Source organism: Poecilia formosa, unplaced genomic scaffold (assembly GCF_000485575.1).
Source record: "Poecilia formosa unplaced genomic scaffold, Poecilia_formosa-5.1.2 Scaffold92, whole genome shotgun sequence".
NCBI classification, from domain to species: Eukaryota; Metazoa; Chordata; class Actinopteri; order Cyprinodontiformes; family Poeciliidae; genus Poecilia; species Poecilia formosa.
The window spans coordinates 62,213-87,842 of record NW_006800031.1 but is presented as its reverse complement, the minus strand read 5'-3'; the positions used below and the strand labels follow the sequence as shown (position 1 = coordinate 87,842).

At 37.2% G+C, this 25,630-nt stretch overlaps 3 protein-coding genes across 4 annotated transcripts in view; 1 reads left to right on the top strand and 2 right to left on the bottom strand.

The window, feature by feature from the left end:
- col27a1b (collagen, type XXVII, alpha 1b) overlaps nucleotides 1–14,922 on the top strand; it is an 84,457-nt gene extending 69,535 nt beyond the window's left edge. For both annotated transcript variants that reach the window (XM_016674267.1, XM_007557909.2), the window contains 11 exons: nucleotides 3,888–3,950; nucleotides 4,116–4,169; nucleotides 4,272–4,307; nucleotides 4,820–4,837; nucleotides 4,928–4,963; nucleotides 6,511–6,537; nucleotides 6,617–6,682; nucleotides 6,785–6,953; nucleotides 7,041–7,150; nucleotides 10,410–10,628; nucleotides 13,251–14,922. In XM_016674267.1, coding sequence (XP_016529753.1) covers nucleotides 3,888–3,950; nucleotides 4,116–4,169; nucleotides 4,272–4,307; nucleotides 4,820–4,837; nucleotides 4,928–4,963; nucleotides 6,511–6,537; nucleotides 6,617–6,682; nucleotides 6,785–6,953; nucleotides 7,041–7,150; nucleotides 10,410–10,628; nucleotides 13,251–13,397 — 945 coding nt within the window. In that variant the 3' untranslated portion in view covers nucleotides 13,398–14,922. The remainder of the gene's footprint in view (nucleotides 1–3,887; nucleotides 3,951–4,115; nucleotides 4,170–4,271; nucleotides 4,308–4,819; nucleotides 4,838–4,927; nucleotides 4,964–6,510; nucleotides 6,538–6,616; nucleotides 6,683–6,784; nucleotides 6,954–7,040; nucleotides 7,151–10,409; nucleotides 10,629–13,250) is intronic.
- Nucleotides 14,923–14,978: 56 nt separating this feature from the next.
- LOC103141965 (3-oxoacyl-[acyl-carrier-protein] reductase FabG) lies at nucleotides 14,979–21,860 on the bottom strand. The gene is made up of 8 exons (XM_007557796.2): nucleotides 21,755–21,860; nucleotides 21,434–21,604; nucleotides 20,907–21,085; nucleotides 16,345–16,438; nucleotides 15,998–16,067; nucleotides 15,875–15,911; nucleotides 15,696–15,759; nucleotides 14,979–15,195 (listed from the first exon to the last, which is right to left on the bottom strand). Exons 1-8 carry the CDS (start codon nucleotides 21,776–21,778, stop codon nucleotides 15,037–15,039), a joined length of 798 nt encoding a protein of 265 aa, XP_007557858.1. The 5' UTR covers nucleotides 21,779–21,860; the 3' UTR covers nucleotides 14,979–15,036.
- A 1,034-nt stretch (nucleotides 21,861–22,894) lies between these two features.
- On the bottom strand, nucleotides 22,895–25,020 carry ppil3 (peptidylprolyl isomerase (cyclophilin)-like 3). The gene is made up of 6 exons (XM_007557794.2): nucleotides 24,910–25,020; nucleotides 24,598–24,672; nucleotides 23,910–24,003; nucleotides 23,741–23,808; nucleotides 23,547–23,665; nucleotides 22,895–23,411 (listed from the first exon to the last, which is right to left on the bottom strand). The coding sequence occupies exons 1-6, from the start codon at nucleotides 24,940–24,942 to the stop codon at nucleotides 23,285–23,287; spliced, it is 516 nt and encodes a 171-aa protein (XP_007557856.1). The 5' UTR covers nucleotides 24,943–25,020; the 3' UTR covers nucleotides 22,895–23,284.
- Between the last annotated feature and the right edge of the window lie 610 nt (nucleotides 25,021–25,630).

The following is a 25,630-nucleotide window of genomic DNA, read 5'->3' as shown; positions in this document are numbered from 1 at the left end:
TCTGAGTGATGCCAAAAAATTATCCTGTAATGGAGCTCTTTGTAAATTACTGTTGTTAATGTTCAGCAGTTGATCTAACTGTGAAGCTTTTAGCAAAGATAGAAACAGTAAAAGTGGGATTAAAGTCTAGAGCACATGTCTCAAACTCAAGGCCCGCGGGCCACATGTGGCCCGCCATGTCATTTTATGTGCCCCCCCAGCATTTTATAGGCTGATGATTGACTTAAAATTGGTTTTGAGCACGAATTGATTAAAAACTACGTCTCCCACAATGCATTCCGATTGTTACCAGTCAACATTGTTATCCGTTATCTTGACCGACAACATTAAAAAAAAATCGGTCATGTACTTTTTTTATCCGTGAAATTACAATCATATTAATATCGGCTATTTAGTCGCATTTTATGTGGTTTATTTAATCTCCGTGAATCCAGATCCCATCACAAATTACATTTTTCTCCGTAGTGACAAAAACCACTGACTGAGGCCCCAATAACTTAATAAATTAAATTAAGTGGATTTACTTAAATTAGCATCACTTCACCCGCTGGGGTCTGAACGCACTTCCTCCTGGTTCCCATCTGCAGAAAAATCTGTGCTAATTCATCAGTCAGTTGGATCTGTCTGATCCAAACAGATCAACTGAACTCTGTTTTACCCTGTGCGGTCCGGTGTGCGCTTTTACTAGGATTTATTTATTTATTTGCGTGGTTTCGCTTCTCTGAAACGGACAGATGTTACGTCTGCAGCTCCTCCAGAACGCCGCTCTCCTGGGTAACGTGAACCCAGAAGGCTCCATTTGTTAAATCCGCTGGATGAGTTACTTCCAGCGGTTTCTAAGTCTTCGCAGTCTGCAGTGGTTGAGCAGCGAACTGTGCATGTTACAGTCTAATTAACTTTTGCATTGTAATTTATTTCCTCAAGATAAACTACTGGCTCCTCTAATGGATTAACACAACCAGGTGGATGGGAAAACATAAATGAACCATTTTTAATTTTGAAGTGTTGATTTTATTTTTGAACCCTTATTTATTGTGAAGTGTTGATTTTATTTTTGAACCATTTTTAAGTGTTGATTTTATTTTTGAAACCTTGTTTATTTTGAAGTGCTGATTTTATTTTTGAACCCTTTATTTTGAAGTGTTGATTGTGTGAAAGACCTTAGACATGAACTACCCCGTACGGGGTTTGAACCGATGACCTCAGCATTACCAGCACGGTGCTCTAACCAGCTGAGCTAACTCACCTACCTTACAAACTGTTGAGTTTCCATGGATTTAAGAAGAACTTACCACAATGAAGATTTGATAAAATGCTTATATTCTAATGTTTTTCAAAACAACATACATAATATTTTATTTTCCAGAGATTTTGTATTTTGAAGTGTTGATATTATTTTTGAACCATTTTTAATTTTGAAGTGTTGATTGTATTTCAGAGATATTTTTTTATTTTAATGTGTTGAACCATCTTTTATTTGTAACAATTGATTTTATTTTATAGCCATTTAGCCAAGTCTCTGTAGAACCATTTGTCTCTGCTAATGACATTTTCTATAATTTTTTTGATCCCAGGCTTAGTTTATGGACTGTAATGTGAAATTAGGCACAATTATAAGTCTGACAGTTTGTTCACCAAGTTACTGTGCTCTCTGAGAGGATCTGTGGTATAAGGATTTGACTTTGTTCCATGCCCATTGTTGACATTAGTCTCTAACAAAATGTGGATCATCTACCAGGAACAGTGGAAAGAGCATGAGTTCCTGTAGTGTAGTGGTTATCACGTTTGCTTCACACGCAAAAGGTCTCTGGTTCGAAACCAGACAGAAGCAGATTTAGTCTGTTCTATTCATCACAGGTGTTTACTAAAGGTCAACAAGGGTCTGTGGTGTCATGGTCTGTACTCTGAATCCAGGCATCTGAGTGCAAGCCTCAATTGAAATTTTCATGCGTTGCATCTCACATCATCAACTTTGGAACCTCAAATTGAAACAGAGCAGAGAAGTTCAGTTCCTGTAGTGTAGTGGCTATCACGTTTGCTTTACACGCAATAGGTCTCTGGTTCAAAACCAGACAGAAACAGTTTTTGTAGGTTATGCATCTTTTGGGGTGCAGTGAGACAATAAGAGTCTTCCCCTTTCGTGTTCCATGCCAAGTTGATTGGTTCATTTGCCAATCGACTTCAATGTAGGCTTCTTTGAAATCAAAGTTACTTTACTTCAATTACCAATTGGCAGTTCTATGGGGTAATGCACATGTGTCAAACTCAAGGCCTGCCGGCCACATGTGGCCCCACAGCATTTTATAGGCCGATGATTGACTTAAAATAGGTTTTGAGCAGAAATTGACTACAAACTACATTTCAACCAAAGGTTTGTAATGCGCTTCCTAACCAGACGCTCCAAAGCGTCCGGTCCATAACTCTTCAACACGCCGTCAGCTCCCGGTCAGAAAGAGGCATTTAGTTCAGAGACCATGAGATAATATTCAGAAAGGATGTTTTTAATTAATTGATTTCAGTTGCCTCTGAGACTAAATCTTTGCGTAAAGTCTATATTGTCTGCCCATGTGACTTGTTTTTATTATTTGCTTGCTCACCTTTAAACACTGATTTAAATAATGTAATTTTTAAACTGAGCAGTAATTTTTACATCCATGGAAACTCAAATGTAATATTTAAAACTTCAATACATAAAATCAGTTATTTAACAATATGAGGTGTTTAATTTATTTTTAACATTGATGCTAGGGGTGCCCAAGTCTAGTTTTCCAGAGCTACCATCTGCAGCTTTAGATGCATTCCTTCTCTAACACACCTGGACCATTGAATCATTATAAGCCTCTTCAGACCTGAATGAGGGAAGTCAACCTTTTGTCTGGGGTGTGTTTTAGCAGGGATGCCCTCCTGATCTGTACCGTCAATGTGGCCCATTGAGGGGGGCCAATATGCTGCAGTGGCCCTCGGTGAAATTGAGTTTGACACCCCTGGTCTAGAGGCTCTAAAATGTCTGGTGATTGTCTGGTAAAGCAACGCTAGTGGAGGATTTGAAGCTGAAAAGACACAAAAATGACACAAAAAATCTTATTGAAGTAGTTCTGACAATCAGTGCAAGAGTAAAAAAGGGTAATCTGCTCTATCTTGTATTTAGGGGATGTAACAAAGTTAAAACTGCATTAGAATATTGATTTTCATAAAACAATTTGTCTCATAACTTATGAAAATCAATCTGAAGAGAAAATACTTTTCATTTCCAATCATCTGATTACGTCACATTGACAGAGAACATGATGATATTTGTTTGTTTATTTAAAATCAACACACAATTAGTTTCAGCTATGAATGAAAATGTTTAAACTAATAAACAAAATTAGCAATCTAACATGTTTTCAGCCAATCAATATCAATCAATATCAACTTGCTACTGATAGAGAGTTTAACCTAGGTAAACTTTTTTTTTTTAAGATGATCGTCTTCCCTTCAAAGTTTGTGAATGAAAAGGTTACCTACCCCCGGCTTTAATCAAAGTTTCTGAATTCAGCTCAGTGGACGAGTTAACTTTGGAGGGAGTTGAACAATTTACTATGAAATCACTGTGTCCTTTTATGCATAAAGACCATAACTGCTTGCACATGTGCTATCACACAAACCAACAAGATAATAACAACCTAACTGGATCATTAACTCTTTATTTGAGATACTGTGCTGTCATTAGTGTGTTACCTTTGACTAACTACAGCCTTTAAAGGCCATTTGAATTGAAAGATTACAGTTCATATCTGATAATCTCTACATATCCTTTGCACCACAAAGATTTCTTATTACTTTTCCTGAGGTCTGTTTTTTAACTTGCGTGTCTTCTGCACTGAGATGTGTTGATGTGTTTCCAGGGACCCCCAGGGGACATTGGCCTGGCAGGAATACAGGGACCAAAAGGACCGCGAGGATTGATGGTAAGCTGATAACAAATAACAGCTTGCCAGCTCAGTGCAGTATTTCAGCCAACTCTGGGCCGCTGAACTCTCCCAAACTGCACATTTGGCATGAAAAATAAGTGCGGCCTCATCAGAAGCTTCATCACATGTGTCCTTAGTCACTTACATGCCTCTGCTTTTCAGGGTGCGGTGGGAGCCTTGGGCCCTGTTGGCATCATTGGGCCCAGCGGTCATCCAGTATGTACCTCATCCCTCATCCGGTGTGCCAGGCTTTATGTGACTCCTCTCTGCCTTCCTAGCAGTGATGGAGTGATCGTCTGTCTTTTTTCTCCTCACCAGGGACCTCAGGGTGACAAAGGAAGTCGCGGGGAGACGGTGCGTGGCGCTGTTTTGATGAATCCTTGTCTGTCTGTACTGTGAGCACAGAATAGGATACTTAGCAAGGAGACAGCACACCACTCAGCCTCCTCCTGCCCTTCAGCACTTTTCATTTCCTATTGTGTTTCCGCTGTTTGTTGTTACACTCGCAGTGGCACTTAGCTGCTGTGGAAATCCTGTCATTGTGATAAATGTTAGGCCTCTTGCACATCTCAGAGCTTTTTAAGAGGTTTGTTGAGCGCTCGCGCGCAGCATAATTTACGGGCGCTCTCCGAAAACGCCTACATTCACATCCAGGTCTGTGGTGTGAAAATTGGATTTGCTGTGTGGAAGAAGATTTTTAAGTAAGAAGTTGGAACAGGCAAAAGAGTAATTTTAGCAATATAATACACCAGATAAAGATGGTAAATTGCTGGAGGTTTTTTTTTTATTTTTTTTTTTAGAAATGATAAAGCTTTTCTGCCTTTATTCTTGATTCATAATCAGTTTGTCTTCTTTTTCTCCCTAAGGGGTTACCAGGACCAAATGTAAGTAGTTTTTAAGAACAAAATTACTATATGTTGTTATATAAAATATAAATGTTTTAATTTCTTGATTTTTTTTAAATTATTTTTTAGGGATCTCCTGGTCCTCGAGGACCACCTGGGCCACCAGTAGGTTTTCCCTTTCGCATGTTAAACATATGAAAAATAGATACATTACTTTCACGTTCATTAATACTTCATACAGTGTCAGCTTGTCACAGTCTATAGACAACTTTCAGGTTTGTGTTGTGCACTGATTTGCAAAACTACTAATTTCTCTAGAACTTTTCCACATTTGGCACATTAAAGACACAACTTTCAACGTATTTATATTGTAACCATTTGTCATAAACCAAGCACATAACTGCTCTGTGTTGGTTTATAAAATAAATCCTAATGCTGTAAAATGCCATTATGTGCCTGGAAAATCCATAATGCTGCACCTTTAACTTGCATGCAAAATATACATGGTGGAAAACTAACACTGTTCTCTGATGTTTAGGGATTTTCTTCTAGTGGTGGATGTGTTCCAGCTTATCAGCAGCAACATAAAGTGTGTCATAACATAGTGTTACTTCACTCTTTCTCCCTGGGCTTTTATTTGTGGCTATCTGGTGTCTGTGACGCACACACACACACACACACGCACACGCACACACACACACTGTGTGTGCTTTTGGTGCTTTTGATGAATTTTTAAGAGGCAGATCAGTGTTTTTCAAACCACACAGAGGAAGCTAGTGGGAACTCTCTACTTTCTTTGTTCATTTTTTTCTCCTGTTTTGTGGTCAGCAAGGGAGCACAGTCTTCATAGTTTTTTGTCTTCTTTTTGGGCATATTTCTTTTATTTTGAGTTAGTAAATGTCGCAATATTCTGCAGTGGGGATACTTTTCTTTAGCAGGGGCAGGGAACCTGGTCAGAGCTGATGGGCATGTGGATGGAGAGAAGCTCAGAGCAACCCTAAAAGAAAATTTGCAATAGACTTTGCAACTGGGATACAGCAACAAAGCATGTCTATGTCCAAACCCAAACTGAATTCAGAATCTGTCAGAACTTAAAAACTGTTATTCAAATGTTGATGTTTGTCAAAACAGTTTGCAAAGGTTGTCAAAATCTTGATTAGTTCATTTTTAAAACTGGGACAATGCATATTAATGAACAATGACATGGGGTTATAGCCAGGTAGCTAATTTCCATCTCTAGTCCCAGCTGCTGGTTTCTTGGTCGGCATGAGGTGACCACACACTAAAATGTCTAAAAGTCAGATTTTAAGATTAGATTTCATTTTCCATATGTGGAAAATGATACATTTTAGACGCACTGAAAACTATTGGAGGAATAAAAATGCAGGAGGTGAGCTGTGACTGTGTTATTTGGAGCAGATAATCTTTCTTTTCAGGCCTGCTTTTGTTCCTTTGTGATCAGCTGTGTTATAGCCGGCCGCTCGTCTCCTCTGCAGTTATGGATAATTTATTTTCTATTCATGCATCATTTCCTGTGCATCATTAATTTCTCTCTGCTTATCTGCATGTTTAGTGAGAATAGGACACCATAACTACTAGATTATAGATTATTATAAAGACGCTTGACACACACAGTAGGAGAAGGCTAACAAAAAGAGCAGATGGGGCTGGGATTGCTCTATTAATGCCTCTTATCTTTTGCTGGTTTGAAGGGCCTTCCAAGTTCTGAGCATTTACTAGTAAGTTTGTTTCTTCTCACGTCATAATTTGGGGTTTAATGCTGACAAAATACAAACTAAATGTGTCTTCTGGCTGCAGAGAAATGAAGCTCTCAGTCCTGCTTTGGAAATCATCATGGAGCCTCCTGCTGTTTTACAGCAAGAGGTCAGTTTTTAATGGAACTGTAAGCCATGATATGATTTTCTTCTATTATAAACTGCAGAACATTTTGACCCTAAACTGTGTAAAAACTCACATTAACACTAGAATTATCAAAGCATGGACTTGCCCATGTTAGACCAAGGCACGGAGATCTTGAAGACGCTTCACCACCTCAGCACATTGATCCACAGCCTGAAGAACCCGCTGGGAACCAGACGCAACCCGGCTCGAACCTGCCTGGACCTTTACAACTGTGAGCAGCGGATGTACGACGGTGAGGAGTCGTTTAACTGGATGCTGTGTCTTATGCACTTGTTCTGTGTCAGTTAGTCAGATTTTGTTTGGATTTCTTTTTTCGCAGGAGCTTACTGGATCGATCCAAATCTTGGATGCAGTGCAGACAGCATTGAAGTGATGTGTAACTTCACTGGTGGAGGACAAACTTGTCTGAAACCTATTACAGTTTCAAAGGTTTGGACTTCTTTGCATTCCCTCTTCACCAAATCTACAGGGCCTTCCACACTGTAATGACAAACATCATTGTTTATATGAAACGTAAAGAGAATGGTTGAACTTTTTATTACAAATGAAGATCTAAAAAGTGAGGCATGCATTTGTTTCCAGCCCCCTTTAGTCTACTATCCCTAAATGAAATCTACAAATTTGACTTATGGTACAAGTGCAAGAAGAAAGTTATTGTTGGAATTCAACCTGTTGAGCCATTAGAACTCTGCATATTGTGAAAAAACTGACATTCTACATTACTATTCAGATGGTAAAAAATGGTGGGATGATCTGGGCGTGGCGATGCTTTCCCTCAGGAGAGACAGGGACATGATAAGAGATTATGGACAGATGGAGGGTGGTAAATACAGGTCGTTCATGGAACAAACTGCTTTGTAGGGTCACTTTCCATTAGGACAAATATAAACATTCAACTTGAGTTGCAACACAGTATTTTAGATGAAAGTAATCTAATTTAGAATCTATGATATGACTTGAAGATTGATATTCAATAATGCATTTCATCCCATTTGACTGAGCTTGAGCTATTTTGAGCCATAAATTCAAAAGGTTTGCAAAGCTGGTGGAGACATGCACCAAAAGGCTTTCTACTGTAGTTATAACAAAAAATTGGTTCAGGCTTAATACATGATGCATGTTTAAAATTTGTATTTGCATAAAATTCTCAAAGTATGAACTGTCTGGATTGGTATGTCACACAAAATCCAATTAAAGTACACTGAAGATTGTCAACTGACAAAATATGAAAAAAAAAAAAAAGTTCCTAGAGGTATGAATACTTTTACAAAGCTCTGTAGATGAAGCTGTAATGAACATTTACCACTCAGATTCTACAGAGGGCACAAGTAGGGGAATGAACACATAAATGTTCCAAATAAATCTCGAAAAGGGATATCCAACAAAAAAGCTGAAGAAGCAAAGAGTTTAAGACTGTAAATATCATTTGTGACAAACATGAGCGTAGCCGTCCAGGTTTTTGCTTTTAAGCATGTTTTTGGAACAATTTGGATGGCCTGTTAGAACAGTAAATCTAAATGTATTGCATTAAGTCTCCAGAGTTGGATGCAATCAAAAGCACTCTCATCTGGAAAGTAAATCTCTTTATCTAACCTTCATCTGTTGGCGTTATTTTATCTTTAACATGCAGAGTAAAACGTCTGGATTCCACACAATGGCAAAGACGTATGCCAGAATACTTCCAGCAGAAGGAGCAAAAAAAAAAAAAAAAAAAAAAAAAAAAAAAAAAAAAAAAATATATATATATATATATAAACAAAAGTCATTCTTAATTCAGAATCTGTCATACAGATGTAAGTGATTCTTAGAATAACCAGTTTATTTTTATGCTTAGACCAGCAAGAATGACTTAAGAGCTTTGAAAAAGCAGTAGTTGATCAGATTTCTAAGTTACTTACGTCAATGTAAGTTCTGTTTCAAAGAAAGCACACACATTAGATCAAACTAGACCACCAACATCTGCGGTTTATTTGAATGTGGTGGACTTCGTTGAAAAGTTGTGCCGTTTTTTAGGGGACATTTTAAAAAGATTAATGTGGCTTAATAAATCCAAACATCTATTCGTTTATCCATCCGTTACCTGTAACTGCTTGTCTGTGCCGGGTTACGGTGAGTTTTGGTGGCTCGGGTAAACAGAGCTGAACAGAGACACAAACACACACAGGACAAACAAACATGCACACACACTCACAAATGCAGAGACCATTTGACGTAAGAGTCATTGTTTGGACTGTTGAAAGAGGCCAAAGCTCCATAAGCTTGTGCTTATGGGGAGAAAATGCAAACTGTTTGCAGAAACACCTCAGGAATTCAAACCCAGAATGTTGTAGCTGCACAGCAACAGTGCAACCAACTGCTGGCACTCCCTGAATCCAGACAACAATCAACAATTACTAAATCTCTCATGAACACGAAAATGAAGGCCTGGCAAAAAAAAAAGGTAAAATGAAGCTCAGAGACGATAGAATATTTTACATCAAGCACTTTGATCAGTTCTATGTTCCAAGGATAAAAGCTGAGTGTTGCTTTATGTGTCAGAATTTATTTACTTATAAAATATTCATCTGATGGTGAAGAGCAATGACTGCTACAAACAGAGTCATCATCGGTGGCTGTGTTGAGCATGCAAATATATATTAAGTTTTTTCTTATAGACTGACCTTAAAAAAAGGAATGATGTGAGATGGTTTCTATAGAGCATAAGTGCAAGAAACCAGATTGTGATTCACAAATGTATAAAGTGTGGAGACCAGAACCAGTCAGGCTGTAGTTTATAGAACCGCGTTTAAATGCAGATATTTTTGAGGTATGCATCTGCCATCTTTACATAACGAAAGACCAACATTTGAGCCCATTCTTTGTAAAATAATTCAAGCTCAGTCAGAACATATTGAAAGTATCTGTAAGCATGCATTTTCACGCCATGCCACCGAATCTCTGTTGGACTTTGATAAAAGACCTTAACTGGCCCATTTTTCATACAACTGCTTTGATCTAAACCACCCGATTACATGTCCAGCTGTATGTTTTACAGCTCTTCTTGGTATGCATTCAGTCTAGGTAGGTGGCCATGTCTTGGTAGGTCTGCAGTTGTGCCAAACTATTTTCATTTTTAGACTTTGGCTTGCAGATATGAAGTTTGACACGTTAATAACTAAACCTTCTCCCTGATGTGTCTGCTGTATTCTTTGGTCTTCATGATGCTATTTGTTCTCTAATGGTCTTAAGAAACCTTTGAGGCCTTCAGTTTTATTTAAAGTGAGATTTACTTACACAAATGCAGACATTGTTAATAGTTAGGTAATGTATGAAGGGAATTGGTTGGTCTGGATTTGACTTGGAGGCATCAGAGTGAAGAGGTTTAACAACCAATGAATGCTGCCACTGTCTGAGTATAAAAAGTTTTGAAAGGCATTGAGAAGCTCTGATTTGTTTTTGGTCTGTAAGTTGCCTTAGCTTTTTCCAGGCCAATGACAAAAAACTTAATGTGATGTGATAACCACAAAATGTGTTTTTATTCCCCATATGTTAGAGCTCATTTCAAGACGTGTCCATATTTTAGTACTAAAGTATCCTTTCTTGATACACTAAACCACATTAATCAGTCTGAAGTGTTCCAGATTGTTTTCAATGTCTTCCAGTTTTTCAGTACTTTACAGCAGTGCCTGGTCATTTGTTTTCTCTGTAGTTGGAAATCGGAGTGGGTCGAATCCAGATGAATTTTATCCACCTGCTGAGCACCGAGGCTGTGCAGCACATCATAATTCACTGCCTCAACGCCTCTGTGTGGGCCGAAGGTCCCACCCAGCAGCCTTCACCCAGGTCTGTAAGCTTCAAGGCCTGGACCGGGGAGGAGATCCAGGCAGGGGACCTTCTGGAGCCTCAGATACCCAGGGACGACTGCTGCGTATGGCTCTTTTTATTAGCACGCTGTACATAGGTTGACAGTAACAATATGATGACCTTTCTAACATTAATGAATGTTGGGATGCATTGATGCTTCATTTAGCAGATGACTGGCTGCACAGTCTACCGCAGACCAAACTGATGAACTTTTTGTTCTGACGCTGTGCTGTGACAACAACCATAACTAATTTGCAATAATGCTGATGTTTATGCATATAAATAAGTTTGTGGTCTTAATAGCTACAGTAGTGGAGATGTTTAGATTTTTAACAAAGCTCTTCAGATCCGTCGTTTTGCACATTATAGGGGTTCAAATAACCACTATAATCAAAACTTTAGTAATCAGTTTTAATTACTAAAAGTTAAATTGCTGCCTAAACTGTGTGATGAGATGCATGACTCTCAAATTAACTGATTTGAGTTCACATTCAGTAAAGTATGGCTGATTAAGGCCAAGGATTTAACTTTGACAAATTTATACAGCAGCAGCCCTTATATATGAAGCATTTTTCAAAGCTTTTCCTGCACACAGTTGAAGCTAATTTTGTCTCTGCTTTTGCCTTTCATCTTCACAGAAAACAAACGTTTTGAAAAGCTCCCTTCAGGGTTAAGATTTTCATTAATTCTTGTTTGCAGTATTGATGTCTAGACAGGAAAACAAGAGACTTTTGGCAAGTTTGCAGTGCAATCGCCTTTGTTTACAGGAGGTGATTCCTCTGGTGCAGAAGCTGGCAGTATAATTGTTTTTTGCAATCAACCATAAAACACAAAGAAGTAAAAGATGGAAAGGGTCTGTTAGCTTGGCAGCTGCTGACAGCGTTTTAGTTTAGTTTTTTATTGTGTTTTTGCATTTTTACGTGGACAGACTTTATGAGAAACAATCCTCTATAAGGGAGAGTATTTAAGAAGGAAAGGGAAAGGCAGTTTTAAAAAATACCTTCTGTAGAACTGGCTCAACTAAAAGTCATAAACTAAGCCATTTCCCATCCATTTTATCGCTAAACAGTAAACAATAGCTTTTTAATTGGATCCATAAATACATAAAATGTTAGACATTTTTACCAGTTTGTGCATGAATGAAACGTAATGAAACTTTTAAAGTGATTCTGCTAGACCATTTTAGATAGTTGAGCTGAACCACAACTAGCCTTTCATTAGAAATGCACAAATTATATTGATATCTTGTAACATGGCGTTTTATTTGATAGAGTTTGGAATTCAATAAAAAAAATAAAAAAAGATCTCCTTATACACTTCAATTAGAAATGGCAGAATACATTAAGCTGCAGTTTTAATCTAATGTTTGTCTCTGCTTTAGCTGCAAACACAAAGCTGGCTTGCCTGCAGCAGGCTCCTGCACAATAACAGAGACTCGGGCACACAGGCAGGAGCTGCACGATGACATGGTGGCATCGTGCAGCTCCTGCAGATTTGTAAGCTGATCCACCACATCCCAGAGTTACGATGGATTGAGGTCTGGTGACTGTGGAGATTTATGCTCTATTTCTAAGGCCGGTAGTTTCTGGAATACTCAGTCAATGTCTGAACATGGCAACGATGCAAGTCACTGAAATCTCTTGGCCCCCATTCTGAAGCCTGGTTTGACCGCAAACAAGTTGCTTTTACCATGTCTTAATGTTTACAGGAGTTAAATTACTATCCTGTGATTGGTTGAGTCAATATTTTTGTAGGGTAATTGAACAGGTATCCAATTACGTGATCCATGAGTGTTTGTGTACAATGGCCAAAACCACATTTGGTGTGTATGTTTAGAAAAACTGAACACAGACTTTCCAGATGCAGAGAGTAAATTCACAACTCTTCTGTACATGAAGAAGCAACAGTTTGTCCTCAAAACGTCTCAGTCTATAGAAGATCACTCCCAAATACTTTTTTTTTTTGAAGCAAGGAGACGTGGTCACTTCGAGTTCTCCAGAAATCATACGCCATTCACGCCTGAGCTCATTTGAACTTCTCTGTTCATCTGGAAAGTTTTCACAGCTCTTTAGTTTTTACACATTTTATGCTACAGCTTTATTACGAATTGTTTCAAATTTATCCCTTCCATCTTTTGAATGTGTTATTAAATTGAAAACCAAGATATCAGATTTATGAACATATTCACAGCCTTTACTTACACTTTTTTGATCCACTTTAGGCAGCAATTACAACCTCAAGTCCTTTTGAATATGACAGCACAAGCTTAGCTCACCTGTCTTTAGGCAATTTGGCCCATTCTTCTTTGAAGAACTTCTCAAGCTCCATTAAACCATGAGATCTTCAACATGTGCCTTGTGCTCTCTGGAGCAGGTTTTCATCCAGGATATCTCTGCTTTGAATACTTTCTGGATGCACAGCACCAAAAATAAAGGGATCATTTCCACTGGAAACTGTTACCTGGTAGCTCTGTTCATTATTCAAAGTGACTCGTGATCTTTTAATAGAAAGGCAGGCTATATATCTAAAAAAAAACAAAGCTGATTAAATTTAGACCTTGCGTTAATCTCTGGAATAGAAATCAGAAATTTGCCTCCACTTTCAATATTCCTGTAGAAAAGGTAGAAGTGGATTTTTCCCATCATTTTGTGTTCTGCCTCATGTGTTATATAATCGTGTCTTTCAGATCAGAGACGGACGCTGGCATCAGACCCACTTCATTTTCCAGAGCCAAGACCCAACTTTGCTTCCCATCATAGATGTGCACAATTTGCCAACCACAGAGCCCGGCGCGCGGTTTCACCTCGAGGTCGGACCTGTTTGCTTCCTGTAGCGCCGACTCTGAACACTTCACAAAGGAGCGACTGCATTAAAGCTTTGAAACGGAGGAAGAACATCAATGATTTTTGTACTTTCCAAAACAACAAAACCCTCCGCCCTCCCTATGAAAAATGCTTGGACTGCAAAAAATAAAAACAAGACAAAAACAACAGCAGGGGCACTATAAAAAGACAGCTCATTGAAATTGCAGAGATAAAACTTCTGGCCCAACTGATAGCAGAGACTTGGTTGTGTGACACAAGAGCTGGCTGCCTCCTTCGGAAAAATTAGACGGGCTTCTTAATCTTGTCATCTCTGAAACCTTGTATATTTTTATTCAAGGTCTGACGAACCGTTCTGCAAAAAACTGTACAGAAATATGGAAATTATACATCTTGAGATGAAGTACTATTTATAGATGTAAATGTACTTTGTACTGTGCGTTGAAGTGCAATTGCTATAGTTTGCGACGTGTAGGGATATACAGTCATATCACCCATTCAGGTATGCAGCGTTACTCCAGGTGTTTCTGCGTGAGCCTCAATTAGCAGCTCGGTGATGAGTGTTTGTGCAGGTATGTTCACAGTGTTGCGTGGCACTTTCAGTGCAAACGTGGAGCAAAGATGTCAAAAATGCTACCTCGCTCTGCACCGCTCAACTCGACAAAACTGAAGCCACGACCTGAAGCTGTTCACACTCTGGGGATAAACTCTTGTCAGTGCTCATCCAAGCTATCTCTGTGCTTTAAAAGGGAAGAATGTAAAGTACACACACGCAAAATGTCTTGAAGTATCATCTTGATGGTTTATTTGTATAATTTCAACACTATAAGTTAAGTTTTTCTTTTCAAAATGTAAGTTTATTATCTGCAACCATTTAGTATCAATAATTTCTATTTAAAAGTTATTTAAGTATTCAGTAGCTCTCCACCTCAGAAGCAGGCACCAGCGCTTTAAAGGTTATTTAAGATGCAACAAATATGATTGGTCTCGCCAGTCTGTGATCTCAGAGGACTTCTAACATGACAGAATACAATGTAAATCTCACAGTGTTTGTTGTGTGATCAATCTTTTTTTAATGCTGAATAACGTCTTAATGACTCCACAGGTAATTGAGATAAAGTGTGAAATTCTTTAGAAACAACTTTTATATACGGGATTTGACAAGATAAAATAATTTTCAAAGAATATGAAAAACATGACTCAATGATCCTCAGTGTTAAATATCCAAGTTTACATAAAGTTGTAAACTTGCATAGTAAAAACGTTAAAAGAATACAATGAGTATGCTGCATAGCAATCATTTTCCTATTTTTAATGAGCCAACTGTATGAAAAACAAAATGTCACAAAGCCCTATTGATATGTTTTCAGCTGCATATGTTGGATTTACAGTACATTTTTTAATGCTATACCTTTAACATATTAACCGACAAAATGTTACTACATCCAACAATATTACACTTGAACTTTTTTACATTTTAGATGGCCAAAGTTGTTACATTATTTGCAGACATTAAATTACTCTAAGTTACTATAATACGTCTACTTCTCCTTCCTGGCTTCTGTGATAAAACAAACAAACCAACAAAAACCTCATTGTGACCCTTTATTCAAATGCCTTTATTCTCCGGCTTTTGCATTTGAACATCCCTCATCTTGGGCACATGGCATGGCGACCCCCATCAATCGGTAGGTTCACCCCAGTGATGAAGCTGGCAGCGTCGGACGCCAGGAAGGCGATGCAGTGCGCCACCTCGTCCACCTCACCCGGCCGGCCCAGGGCGTGCGTCTGCTTGCACTTTTCAAGAAACTGCGGATGGAAAGTCAACAAAATATCAAAAATGTTTAGATGTGTGAAGAGCGTTGGGCAAATTCATGTAACAATGAAATCCAATTCAGAGTGTAACGGCTAATATTTTTAATAATCAAGTATTTGTTAGGACGTATAATAAATGGCGCACAAATAAACTGCGATTGGTACCGATAAATGGACTGTTACGAGCCCTAATCTTAAATCAAACAGACCAATTCCATTCATCATTTCTTATGATCTTGTGACTTGAACCGGTCAGGAAAAGAAGTGTTGCAACTACTGACTGTACAGAGTTTTCCTGTTTTTACAACAGAGTATAACAAATCTGTTTTAACAGTGGTGTGCTTGCAGTCCAATTTAAACAGATTGCAATTTGAAATTTGTTTCAAAAAAGCCTACATCAGGTAAAACAGACACCAATGACATAAAACGCTGTCTGTTCAAAAGTCTCTCATACAAAATAGACTCAGTTCGACCAGCATTTGTTGTTTTATCACCTGGGCATACTGGTCCTCATCCAGTCCAGCTCTTCTGTGGACATCTGTGATAATCACTCCAGGACTACAGAGATTAAAAACACAAATACAGAATAAACATCTTATAACAGAACACACATTTAGTTCTGTGGAAGTAATAATTTCAGAAAAAGAAACGACAAATGCTTCCAGTCACGTACCAGACAGAGTTTACTCTGACATGCTTCGATGCCAGCTCTACAGGTAAAATGAAGCAGTTATATAATGCTCAGTATACGTAAATGCAGTGCAGTACTTTCTATTAAAAATGATATTTATCTTACCAAGAGCTATACAACGTGTAAACTGGTCAATTGCAGACTTGGACATGCAGTAAGCCAACACACCAGGGAACTGAAAAGAAGAAACATCTCAATTTTTACAACGTTTAAAACAAAACATATGATGCACATGTTTTACAGTGTTTAAATTAACAGTTTGCATCCCAATGGATGAACTTTATCAATCCCTCCATAGGAAAATGTAGCAAAAAACAAAACCGCAAACTGCAATAAACGACTCACAATGGCAATCAAATCACAAAAAAATCCAATTTCAGTAGGAAACAATGTAAGATGACTAAAAGCTATACACCATCTTAAAAAAATAGTTGATTAAGAAGGATACCCACAGATCTCTGCCCATTCACACTGGAAACATTGACGATGGAGCCTTTGGTCTTGATCAGGTGGGGTACACAGAGCTGAGTCAGGTGGTAGACCGATCTGATCAGGGAAACAGAAAAGATACAGTCCCAGAAAAATCAGCTTAAGAATCAAATATGAAGTCACTATCATCTAAAAGTGGGTCTAAAATGACAGATTCCTTGACAGGAAAGGTATTATCATTGCTGAAGGGAAAATAATCCCACATCTGTGACTGGATTCAGCAGTGTGATAACAGCAATATCACTCCTGCCCACAAACATTCACACGATTTGTGTCAGGCGGCTTTTTGCTGCTGCTGAGATCTGATGTTTGTGTTGAGTTAATGCTGTTTGGGAAGCTGTGGGTAAAGGGAATGTTTTTTATGACATGCTGCTTTCTTTCAATGTTCACCTTCATTTAACACACAAATTGAACTGATGTTCTGGAAAGTGTGATAAATGAAACAAGAGAGAGAAAACATCAAATGCTACTCCAAAGGTCTCTTTGTCCTTCATTTCGGTTCAACTTAGTTTATATTTATAGCATTCATTCACAACGATGATTGTCTCAAGCTGATACATTTCTAGTTTATGTTTGGAAATATGGATTTAAACAGGAATACAAAAAAACAGAGAATCACTGGCCCTGAGGTACTTTCTATGTTAAAACACGTTCAAGTGTTTTATCTATACAGAGAACAGATTAAGTTACGGACAGCAGTAGCTCAGGTCCTTTTGTTGAATGGTGTCACAGCTAAAAAGAAATGCTGTTGTCGATGATGTAATATGCTACCCAGAGAGAAAACAGAACAGAAATGTAACAGAAGCATAACCTCAAATAATGAGTAATTGGAGAGTAGTAGGAAACGGTAGTATAGTGAGGAAAGATGTCATGTATGTATGTTTACACTGGAATGACTGGAATTAATATTAATGTTTTTGAGTTTGTGGAAGAACTTGTAGCCAAATGTAAATGGTCAAAATGTCACTGGAAACGTCCAAGAAGATGTTTGTGATTATGTTTCCAGTAATTATTGAGAAAGGTATGAGTAATTTTAGACACATTATTTTCAGTAATGTAGAACATTAGAAATGTGGAATGTAACCCAAAGCCCTTAACAACAAAAATAATCTTCTGGCCAGAAACAAACTTATTGCTGCCTAAAAATCTTTGGGGGGCTTAACCCTATTTTATGCTACTGGAGCAAAATAATATATTAAAAAAAGCAAAAGTCTATAAAAAGGTTTATCTAGAGAAAGTAGTAATATATGTTTACATTTAATGTCCCACTACAAATAGTCATAGCCAATAATCATACAATTGCAAAACAGGCATGCAAGATTGGAAAAACAATAGATTAAATTAAAATGTACTAAGCTTCTTTAAAAAATATGCAATAACAAATGGATTTTCTTAATACAGTGGGTACATCATCACAAACATTTTCAAGACAAGGTTCACAATACATTTGCATAATAGCAGTTTTTCCACCTCTGAATAAATAAACACATGTAAGACTGAAAAAGCTGCTTCATGGTGGGGAGAAAAATTCATAACAGGATTTTTTTTTCTTTTTTATAAATTCACAGATGCCACAATTATCACTACCTCAAACAGCCTCTAAAAATAAACGTCATTAAATCATTATTATTATCTATACTTTAAATGTTTCAGCTCATTGGATTATTTTAATTAGTAAACCTAGACTGTTTTTGTCTGGGGTGTCAATATAAAACTACAGAGACCTCATTTCTCTGTCCACCAGGCCGCATGAGCGTCATGTTTGTCCTGTCACCATGTTCAGCACGGAAGGTGCTGAGAGGTTAAAAAAAATCTCTAATGTTGACAGTGAACTGTAGAAAAGAATAGCATTGGTGTCATCAAGTCTCCATTAAAACTTAAAATAAAACCCATCTTCATGCTAACTAGTTGTTTAGGAGTGATGGAAGGAAAAGCATTTTTAGTCCAAATTTCCACAAACTTAAAAATGTGAAATTTGCTAAAAACCTTCTAGGATTTACCTAGAATGCAACAAAATGAAGAAGTTTATTGCTCAGTGAAAGATTATGCTACTGCAATAAAAGATGAATTTATTTTTGGACATTTTAAACCTCTTTATCAGGGGTACTGATAAAAGAAGAGGGCAGAGATGGAGCATATGGCTTAAAAATTAATAAACTGCTTTTACTGGTATTAAATGGTAAAACAAGCAAATTCATTGGTTCAATTATCAGAAGAATAAAAGTTTTTCTTTTTTACATTTTTGAATAGAATTGGAAGACATTTAAGAATTTGTTCTATTATCTAAAGAAGTGAAAATTGTATTTCTTATATGCCTTTTCAAAATACAATTTTAGGGGTTAGTTCACCTGATTCAGTTACTCTAAACTTGGTGCCTTTTGCAAAGCTTTAGTATCAACACCCTACTGTCTTGCAAACTAAATCTATATATAAGGCACTAACAGAAAAGACAAGATTGATAAGGTAAAGCCCTCCCCACACTCCTCTGATATCTTATATTAAAACGTCTGATGTTTTAATATAATATATATGTATAATTAATCCAAGAGGTGATGACAGTTTGGATGCCGAGGAAAAATGAGACTAAACCTATCAGGTTACAAGCAACATGAAAGAACCGTCAGATATTTTTTTGAGAGGGGTGAGAAGATTTTTTCCTCGTAGTTTTAAAACCGTAAAACATGCGATACAAAAACACCAAATGCTAAACTACAAATTTCCCCCTAGACTCATCATCTGACATATAAAGGGGAACACAAGAAAGAAAAACAACTGATACCAATCTGAGATTATTCCTGAGAGTCGTTCTTTTAATAATCGAGAAGGCAATAAAAGTATTTTGCCCGGAGCTGCAGCAGCAACAGCTCAAGGAGAAAATAATGAATTTTTATCACATGGAAAACAGAAACACAAGGTTATGATTAAAAAACTCCTTTTTCCCTCCTAAATTGTATTCATAATTCTTCAAATGATGTGAAACTTTCATATTATAATGAATGTAATCTATTAACGCCTAATGGGATTTTATTTTTAAACTGTACTCAATGGCTGCACATGATCAAAAACAGCATTAGGAGTTCATACAATAAGGATACAAACTTCCATTATTCTTCAAGGTGCATGAAAGTAAATTAAAAAATGATTAAAACCTTTTTACTTCCAGTAATTGTTGCAGATATGTGTGCTTCCCTCTGCTGAAAAGCTTTCTGAAGATGCAGATTTCATCTTGATTATTGACTAGGGAGTATATGTTCTTGACTTGCCAGGAAACACATGTGACCAATAGGGATTATATGGAATGTTTTTCAATAAGAGGATGAGATAAGCTGAACACAACAATGCAGACAAGCTAAAGGACGCTATTAAAGCAACCGGCGCTTCCTTAGCACCCCAGGAGCAGATCTGTTTCAGTCTTTCAGCTAATTTACTGAAATAAATTAACTTTTCTATGATGAACTGACCAAAACCAATCTCTTACAACAAATAGCCCAAAATTAAATTGTTGAATTTTAAATTTTATGATTCCAAATGTATTGAAACCTGAAATCTGATGGCTGAAAGTTTCAGCCGTCACGGAAACCTTCTCTGGGAGAAATATATAAAGTGTGTTATTAGAAACAATCAACATAAAAATCAGACAAACTCATTAGGTATGCCACACAACAGACGAGGCTGAAAATAAATATTAAATGGCTTTGAGGCCCCTAAGAAAGCTCTGGAATAAAGAGAAATAGCAGAGCAGAGGAAAGTGCAGCAAGGCATAAAACACTGTTTAAACTGTACCTTGAAACAAACACTTATAAATGATCAAGATAAATAAATGCAGCTGCCTTGCAGGCACCTTGAGGTCACATAAAACGAGCTAAAGTGTTGAAGCATCTTTTGGTTGTACCACACAAAATTACCTTTTAAAGAAAAAGGAAAAAAAAAACAACATCAGATTGATTTTAATCTCATGAGAAAAGTTCCTTTTCTGACATCTAAATCAGTGTGAAACTGAGTATCACAAATATCTTCTGAGTTTGAGTTACTAACAGTCTGTGGTGACTGAAAAAAACAGACTGATTAGACATTAAAACAATGCATTTCTATGTATTTTGTGCACTCAGAAATATAAATCCAAAAATGAGTTTAGCAGACTTTCTAAATGTAGTCTGAAAAGGATTTTAAATCATTAATATTTATTCTTTCCTTAAGGAATAGGTATAGTATAAGATTATAAAAATGGGATTTGTCAGTCTCTACTTTTTTGAAAAAAGAAATTGTCGATTTTATGTGCTGATTAGTTTCCACAGTTCAATCTTTGTAAGTCTTTTTCTATCACCTTCATCAATATTAAACCTTTGGAAGAAAGAAAAAATTAACACAAGAATTAAAAACATAACTTGAGAGAACTGATGGTATGTTACTGAACACAGAGTTAACTGGGGTCCTTAGAAAAAAAAGATAGTTGAAGAAGCAGGATTCTGGCCACGCCAAGTTCTACATTTACATGGATTTGAGTAGTGTCTCCTGTGAATCCTACCTGACGTTAACATTCATGATCTTGTCATACTGAGCCAAGTCTGAGGTCTCAATGCTGCCCATAGCCAGGATGCCAGCGCTGTTAACCAGGACATCCAGCCGGCCAAAGCGGCTAATGGTTTGATCCACAGTCTTCCTCACTGTGTCTTCATCAGTCAGGTCTCCAGGAACAAGCAGAGGCTGTAGAAGAAAACTGATGCTATATTATTATTCATTTGATAAAAACCTAAAATAAATAAATAAATAAAAATTTTACACTTGCAGTAAAATGTTTTTTTTTTTTTTTTTTTTACAATACAATCCTGAAGCAGTAAAATGTAGTCATGGTGAACTAGGAGAAGATCATTCACATAGTTTTCATTCATACAGAATTCTGATAAGCAATAAATATGTTTAACAAACACTGACACCCTAGCCAATCTGCTCACATTTACTAGATATTGGCTAATTATTGTGGTTATTAACGGAAATTGTTTAAATGCACCTGTTTATACTTTTGGCTCAATGCAAATTTGTACACAGTTGTACCTCAGCAGCGCCACATTCGACGCACTGCTTGGCTATTTTCTGCAGGTTCTGAACGTCTCGGCCGTTCAAAGCCAGCAGAGCTCCGAGTTTAGCAAACAGCACGCTGGTACCAGCCCCGATCCCAGAGCTGGCCCCCGTTATCAGGGCCACCTTCCCCCTCAGTGATGACACCTGCAAAAAAACAAAACAACAAAACAAATAGAAACTGAAACTATCAGATGACTCTGTACCCAAAGGTAAACAAACATGCAGAAGTAAGATTTTCTTCAACTGCATTTCATGAAAAAGCCGAATTACCCATCCAAAAGTATATGGACTCACTTTAAACGCGTCCTCTGAAGCCATTTTTGGACGCTTTGCCAGAAATGTCTATGGCTTCGAATCCAGGACCAGCATGGTCTGTCCACTATTGATGACGTAATATGACGAACCAGCACTAGATTTGTAGTTTATTAAACGAACTGATGCTAACAGGTGCCTCCCAAAAAAACAAGAATCAATTCTAAAAGTAAAACTTTTGTCTTTTAGACACGCAGTGATATAATTTGGTAGTTTATTTTTGTTTATCTTAATAACTATGGCGTCATAAGACGGACCACAAGGTCATTTACGACTACAATTCAAGAGTGTTGCAAATTTGCCCCAAATTAGGGTATTTCACTGAATTGTTACAGTATTTCTACAAATGGAAAATGTTTGTACAACGTAAAGTATTAGTTTTTTTGCTTTCATTTTGACATGAAAATGTGTTATTAGGGCCACATGGGAAAAAGTTTGTACACCCCTGTGTACAGGTAGCAAAACCCCAAATCCCTTGAGAACATGAAAAAGGTAGGAAAAAAGGTTTTGGTATCACATACCTTCCTGGAATTATTGGAGGCTATTTTAACCCAATAATAAATTCTTCAAACATGCTAGAAACAGTCAAAGGAACACTCCAGGTTTGTCAAAATTACATTATGACATGACACAGCTAAAAAAGTTTAATTTTAGATAAAAGCCCCCCCTTTAAGTAACCAACAGTGGATTATTTAAATTGGATTCAGTTTGTTATTAAACTAGTAACTTTTCAGCAGTAGTCTTGACCACATATATAATGTCAGGCAGATTTTGTGTCCATGCAACGCTGCACCTATGCTTTAATGCAAAAAGGAGCCCTGATCTAGTATTGGGAACATAGAACACATTTATTTTTCACTAGGTTATTATTTATGTATTAAAATTTTTCATTTTTTATGCAATATAGAATACCAATTTTCAAACAGAAAAAGGTGCATGAAATATATCCAATGAATCAATAGGAGTTTGATTTGTTGAGCTAAATTATAGAAATTGATCAACTTTTCAATGACATTCCAATAAAATGAGATGCACCTGGAATTCTGCCCAAACTTAAGCTTCTCAGCAAGTTTTCTCAATAGCATAATGCAATACCAGACAACACACAAGTATACTGAAAAATGTATTTATCTTTTTTATTAATAAGATCAAAAAAAGAAAATGAAGCAGGAGAAGGGTTTGACTACGTATCCAGGTCAGGCTTGATTGTGAACAATTTTAGAAGAACAGATAAAAAAGAAAAACCTTTTATGAAAGAACTTGAGTTTCATACATGGAACTAAAAAAAAAAGTGTCTAAAGCACAAGCAAGTTGTGTATTTCCTTATCAAAACAACTACTAAGAACTTTGGAGCTTCATAGTCAGTTCTTGCCCGGTGTAGCTGTGTTTTTTTTTGTTGCAGTTACTTTTCTCCCTTTGACAAGCAATCAATTTTAACTTTGGAAAGGCACTGTATCTTCTGCCTCACTGAAGCAACAAAGAACAGGTCTGAATATCTGTGCCGAGAGTCGTCTATCCAGCAAATGGGTTGGCATGAATGGTCACGTCCTTTATCCGGCTCTCAGTGAGCGGCCGGAATGTCTTCTCATTCACTGGCAGCTTCTCCAGCTCATCCAGCGTTTCCAGACCATCAATAATCCTGCAAGAGGAAATAAAGGGAAAAGGAAATTAACTTCAGAAGATATATTAAAAGTGTCTCCTTTGTGTTCGAATTAGAATAAATCAATAGGTAATCTAAGAATCATTACAGCTGTATTTTGTATAAGTCTCATACTTTCCAAACACGGTGTACTTCATGTCCAGATGAGGTTGTTTGGCATATGTGAAGAAAAACTGGGAACCATTGGTGTTGGGGCCATTATTTGCCATCGACACCACTCCTCTGACATTGTGCTGCAAAGTAAGAGAAACCAAGTAATCCTGCTGCACTCTTATGTTTAAGCTGGTCCCAAACAACACTTTGCTCACCTTTAAGTGCTCACTGAATTCATCTTCAAATTTACGACCCCATATACTTGTTCCTCCTTTGCCTGTACCTGAAGAATTTTTAAAAAATCAAATAATCAATCAAGAAAAAAATCCAGAGATAGTGAGAATGTCAGGAAAAGGTCATGTTTGTGTGTAATAAACTCCATACCTGTCGGGTCTCCGGTTTGAACCATAAAGCCTTTTATGTTTCGATGAAAGGAGCAACCATTATACAACCCACTTGCACACAAAGCCAGGAAGTTCTGTGAAGTAAATAAGATCCCAGTGATTTCCACATGAAATCAAGATTGAGTCTTCTGCTGCCTTTTCTACTCTAACTTTTTAGGTTTGCAATCACAAAACTGGCTGCTCTGTGTCTTCAATTACAACTTTCCTTGTCGTAAGAGGCCGCAAACAAAGATGTTCTCACACCTGGTACAGAATGGAGGACGACTTACAATACATTCTTCCTTTACTGTGGCAAGTCTCACAGTGAAAAATAACTATACCTAAAAGCAATATTGCTACATATGAAAGAGCTTATGTTGAACAACTGCATGGCAAATAAACAAATAGAAATAGAATATCCTTCTGTTTGAACACAGAAGGATATTCTGTATTCTCAACAGAGCAAAACTCCTATACAAATCTTTACTAGAGTCGGTAATAAAGCTGTCTGGGTTTGTACCTAATGACAAAACAAATCATCTCAGAGCTCAATGTTGTTAGATTCTAACATTTACTGTCCTAGCACGTTTCAATTTTCTGAGCTCAGTCTAAACATACTAAGTGAATACAGCTATTCCAGAGATACTGTCGAGGCTTTATCAGATCCTAAAATCAGCTTTAAAACTCACCTCACACGATTTAGGAGCCCGCTCACAGAACAGCTCAATCTTAATGTCTCCCAGATCTGTGTGGAGGGTAACTGCCTAAACATGAACATGAAATTAAAAACAAATATTACAAACAACGGAATCAAAGAGGCTTATTTGACACACCGAGCATTTCAGCTCAAATTGACAAATAACGCTGTTACACCCGCGGTGTTAATATAGTCATTAGGTCATTGGTATCTGTAAAACACGCCTTCCCTTCATCGATTAGGAGAATGTTAAACTATTTGAAACGCATCCCAAACTTTTTATAAAATGTTACAAAGCAATTACCATTTCAAATGTTGCGTCTATGCTGTGGTGCATACAACAAACCCATCCGGCTGGAATAGAGTACCTCGGTTAATGGTTCCGCGAAGAACTACTGAGCGTTGCTTGTCAGGACTGTTCGTGTCTATGTTCAGGGCAAGCTGAGTAAAATTTTAGTTCTGTGAAAATGCATCCGTTTACAGCTAACTCAAAACATTTTTTTTCGTTGGGTTATTTTGTTGGTTTATATCAAAAGAAAACAATCAAATGTTCACAATGTGTGTGAAAATTAGTATTATTAAGATGTCCCAACAGGATCTTGAGCAACTCATCCTCGCAGGTCTGTCTAAAAAATGTGACTCCTTCAGCTGGTCCAGAATGCAGCTGCTCACATTCTTATTAAGGTTAGGAATATAGAGGACAAACCCCCAACTCTAAAGTCCTTAAACTAGATCCCTGTAGCTCTGAAAATACTTTTATTAGTTTTTATATTACTGAATGTTTTACCACCAAATACATTAAATATCTGCTTTTGTTTTCTTAACCTTTCAGATCAATCAGTCCAGTTTCAGAAACCAGGATAAATGAAAATCCTGAGGAAGTTCTGGGGTAACTATGTGCAAGTCCTGGGTTTTCACTTTCAGAAAGAAATGATTTATTTGTGTTAATGTTAATACATAAACACAATGAAGAACAATTTGTACCAGAAATGAAAGATATGATAATGAAGAACAATTTGTACCAG